We start from the raw sequence: 4208 nt of genomic DNA, 5'->3' as shown, positions 1-4208 counted from the left end.
GTCTAGCTCCAAAGCTTGTGCTTTTTGTTTCTCTGTCTCTTTCTGCTTCAGTTTCCTCATCCATCCAATAAGAAAAAATCAGGGCCTGCCTTCTTGGCTTTTTGTGAAGAACAAATTAACCCAGGTAGAGTGCTTAGAACAATGCCTGACAGGAAACAAGTCAGTAAAGGATGGTGATTACTGTTACAATCTGTAAACTACCTATAGCTAACACACCACAGGATCATGAGCAGAAATGTGCCAGCTGTGCCCATGACATGCTCAAGCTCTCATGTATGGAGACCTGTTGACTTGATTGCTCCCATAAGAAGTGGCAAGGAGAGAGAAAGAAATTGGGACCATTTCTTAGCAATGAAAGTTTAGGAATATGGCAATGATTTTTCTGAAGATGGGATGACTCAGGAAAGGTATAATCTTGGTCTATAAATATTTTTCCATAATTTAAGCATTTCATGCAGAAAAAAGGTACCTGTCACCCAGAGGCTGAAATGTAAGTCAAGGGATGTGAATCAAAGAGAGGGATTTTGGGCACTGTTATTATCTCTGTTTTGGAGATGAGGAAACAGAGGTCTAGAAGAGTGGAGACCTCATTTAAAGTCATAAAGATCATAAAGGGTAAAGCAGCAGTTGATGAGAGGTGACAATGGAGGTTAGGGCAGGCAGAGGAGAGCAGTGACAGAGGGAATTATCTTCTGGTTGGATCTGCTCTTGGGGAATGTGAAAGATCCTGCTCTGTAAAGAGCTTAGCCTCACTAAGCTAGGTCCTCCTGTTGGCCACACCCCCATAATCACCAACACACAGAATTCACTCCTCTATGGACTCAGGCCCACCATTCATCTGTCAGTTTGTCATACTGTGGTCACTTGTGTGTGGCTGTGACGTTGCAAACTATGCTATTGGTATTTCAAATACCAGCTGAGTTACTCATGGTGGACAGGTTTCAGCAGAACTTCCAGAATAAGACAGACTAGAAAGAAAACCCTGGTGATCTACTTCTAAAAATTAGCTAATGAGAGAGCCCTGTGGATCATAATGGAATATTGTCTGTTATAGTACTGGAAGATAAGCTCTCTATTTGGAAGGCACTCATAATACATAGTATCCGCAGCAATGGACTAGAGCATACCAGCGATTGTGAAGATGACCCAGGGCTTGGTAACATTTTCTTCTGTTGTACATGGGGTTGCCACGACTCAGAGCCAACTGACCAACAACAACAGCATGGAGTCAGGCACTGAGATACAGGAACAGGTGCAGGAAGAGGAAATGGCCTCTGCCCTCAGGCATCTGCTTGGGTTTTATGTCCACGATGGGAAAGATGAAATGAAAGAACCACCTGAAAACAGAGCAAAAGTAAGTTTTAGCATCTTTACTTCTATTCATATCTACTGGAACTCTTAGCTTTGCCTTTGGCCTTTAGTAAGGGCTGGGGATATTGGACTCTTTCCAGAGTAAGGCATGTTATGATTACCAATCTCTAGCCACACAGATAGAGCTCAGTTAAGGAACCCAAGGGATTGATTCCTTTCAGAATCATTTGACCTCTCCTTCCACTAATCATTTTTATTGATACTATTGAATTGTACATAATTTTGAGTTGCCAATTGAAAAGGGAGCTCTGGTGGCGTAGTGCCTAAGGCACTTGACTGCTAACCAGAAGGCTGGCGGTTCAAACCCACCAGCCACTCCTCGGAAGGAAGGTTGGGCAATCCTACTTCCATAGTGATACTGCCTCGGAAACCCAAGGAGGGGTTGCTATGAGTCAGGGCAGACTCGATGGCACATAACAACAACAATTGAAAAGGCGTTTGAATTCAGCTTAGATCTCAAAGAGCCCTTATTTTTCTTCCCCACGTATTCCAGCAGAGGAGTTTTCTGTTTGTTGCTGGAGGAACAGGAGCTCATTTTTTCTGGTTTTATAAGTGATGATATTTTTTTGTATGACTTAGTTTTAATACAGAAACCACAGTTACTTAATTTTAGCAGCCACTTAGTTAAACCACCTCCTTTTACAAACGAGAGATGAGAGGTCTAGAGAGGCTGGACATCCCCCCCTTTAACCCCACCTCTTGGAGTCTCACATCACGGTGTGATCCTGGAAAAGCTAAAGGCAAACAGTCACATGTCTGGTATCTGCTCCAGGGTTATTTCATTGCCCTGCCATGAGATCATTACCTACCAATTTCTGTTCAAGGGTCAGACATGCTCAGTGGATGACAGTACTGAGGAGTTGGCAACACTGTTCCTTGTGCTTAGAATTGCCACCACCTCCACTGTAAAATGACCATGGAGGGACAAGAATACAGAACCTGGAATTCAGAGCTGGCTTCCATTCTGGGCCTTTCAACCACTTTGTGATAAATCTTCAGCTCATCAAGTCAACCTTGAAATCACTTGCAAAATACTTTGTGCATTATTCAGGGGAGATGGTCTGATTCTTAAATTGTCTATAACAGAAACTATTCAATAGGAATAAATGTCAGTCTCAAAGTAAGTTTTCCACTTGCCACATTAAAAAAAAAAGTAACAGGTGAAATTAGTTTGAATGATATTTTTATTTAATGAAATATATCTCAAATATTATCATTCCAATATTTAATCAAAATAAAATTTAATTATGAGTATTTTACTCTTTTTTTAATACTAAAATTTCAAAATATGGTTTGTATGTTATTCTTCTGGCACATTTCAGCTTTGACTATTGGACTTGCTATATTTCAAATGTTCAGTGGCCACTGGTGGCTAGTGGCTACTGTATTGACCAGCACAGGTTATCCTCCAAATGTTAAAGAAAGTTTAAACCAGATGATCTTTAAAAAGGTTCCATCCAGTTAGATAGGTTCCTGAGTCTGAGCCCATTAAGTATGTAATCATCCCTTTATTTGTAGTGGGAATGGAGGAGAGGGTATAGGACAGAGTGGGAATGCTGAGAGATAGGGTTTCATCTGTTGTTAGCTATAGACTCAATGGTGACCCTGAAACAAAATGCCGTACCCAGTCCTGCACCATACCTAGGATAGGCTGTAATTGGACCATAGTGATCAAATTGGAAGTAGATCACCAGGCCTTTCTTCCTAGTTCTTCTTTGTGTCAAAGTGTCACTGAAACCTGTTCAGCATCAGAGCAACACACAAGCCTACAATGACAGATCAGTGATGGCTGTGCATGAGATACATTGGCAAGAATTCTACTACTGAACCACTGCTACTCTACAGGAAAGCCCTAAGGCATCTAGGATCAGTGGAAAGCCCCCAGGCCTGGTTGAGTGTTCTTTTTGTGCAGGGGCTGGGAGCACATGCCAGGCTGTGCTGGTCCCAGGCAGCACAGTAGTACATGCCCTCATCACTCTTCTCCAGTTTGAGCACCCACAGGGTGCAGCTTTTGCCATCTTCAGCCTCCACGGCTGTGATTTTGTCCACTTTCAAAACTGAGTCCCACTGTACATCAGATTTGAACATGGCCTGTCGGAGGAGCCTCTCAGGGGCCTTGCCCTCTTGATTCCGGTACCAGTGAATATAGCTGACCTGAAAGTGGACCAAGCACTGCAGGGCAACCGAGCTGCCCTTCTGCCCGAGGATGTAGGCCGGCTGCTCCAACTTGATGACTGACCCACCAGCTGCAAGGGAGACAGTGGTGAGGCAGGGGTAGCAGGAAGCCACACTGTCTCTCCCCAATGGCTCCATGGAAGGAGTCAGAAACTTACCAGGAAACAGGAGAACCAGGAGGAAGGCAAGGTGGCTCAACATGGTTCTGCCTCTGGATGAAGTGGAAAGAAGCAACCAGAGTGGCCTCCTGTCTCAAACTGCCTGAACACAAGAGGAGGAGAAAAGGCTTGCTAGCTGAGATGAGCCTCACCTTCTGGGTTGAAACATCTGCATTGTGAAACAATGGCTCACACTGGCCTGTGTGGGTTGCTTCCCCAGTGTCTAAACAGGTAACCTGAGAGAGATGGGGGAAGGAAGAAAGGATTCCCCTCCACCCCCAGAGCAAAAGACAGAAATGTGACCACAGATTGAAAGGAGGGATGGCAAATTCTTAGCATTCTGAAAAACGTTTAAAGAATGTTGGTGGAATAATATTAGCAATAATAATGATCATTTTTTAACTATCCACTACATTTTGTTGTGTTGTTGTTGTGTGCCGTTGAGTCAGACCCGACTCACAGCGACCCCTCCTTGGGTTTCCGAGGCAGTATCACTACAGAAGT

At 43.7% G+C, this 4208-nt stretch overlaps 1 gene segment (V, D, J or C); it reads right to left on the bottom strand.

The window, feature by feature from the left end:
• Nucleotides 1-3296: 3296 nt before the first annotated feature.
• LOC103213550 lies at nt 3297-3747 on the bottom strand (the record flags this gene model as incomplete). The annotated part of the segment is given in 2 exon segments: nt 3297-3617; nt 3705-3747. Coding segments are annotated over 2 exon segments (364 nt in total), but the record flags the coding sequence as incomplete, so codon positions are not given.
• Between the last annotated feature and the right edge of the window lie 461 nt (nt 3748-4208).

This window comes from Orycteropus afer, unplaced genomic scaffold, assembly GCF_000298275.1.
Source record: "Orycteropus afer afer isolate SDZICR_OR568_19922 unplaced genomic scaffold, OryAfe1.0 scaffold06649, whole genome shotgun sequence".
Classification (NCBI taxonomy): domain Eukaryota; kingdom Metazoa; phylum Chordata; class Mammalia; order Tubulidentata; family Orycteropodidae; genus Orycteropus; species Orycteropus afer.
The sequence above is the reverse complement of the archived record's forward strand: the minus strand, read 5'-3'. Positions and strand labels throughout refer to the sequence as shown.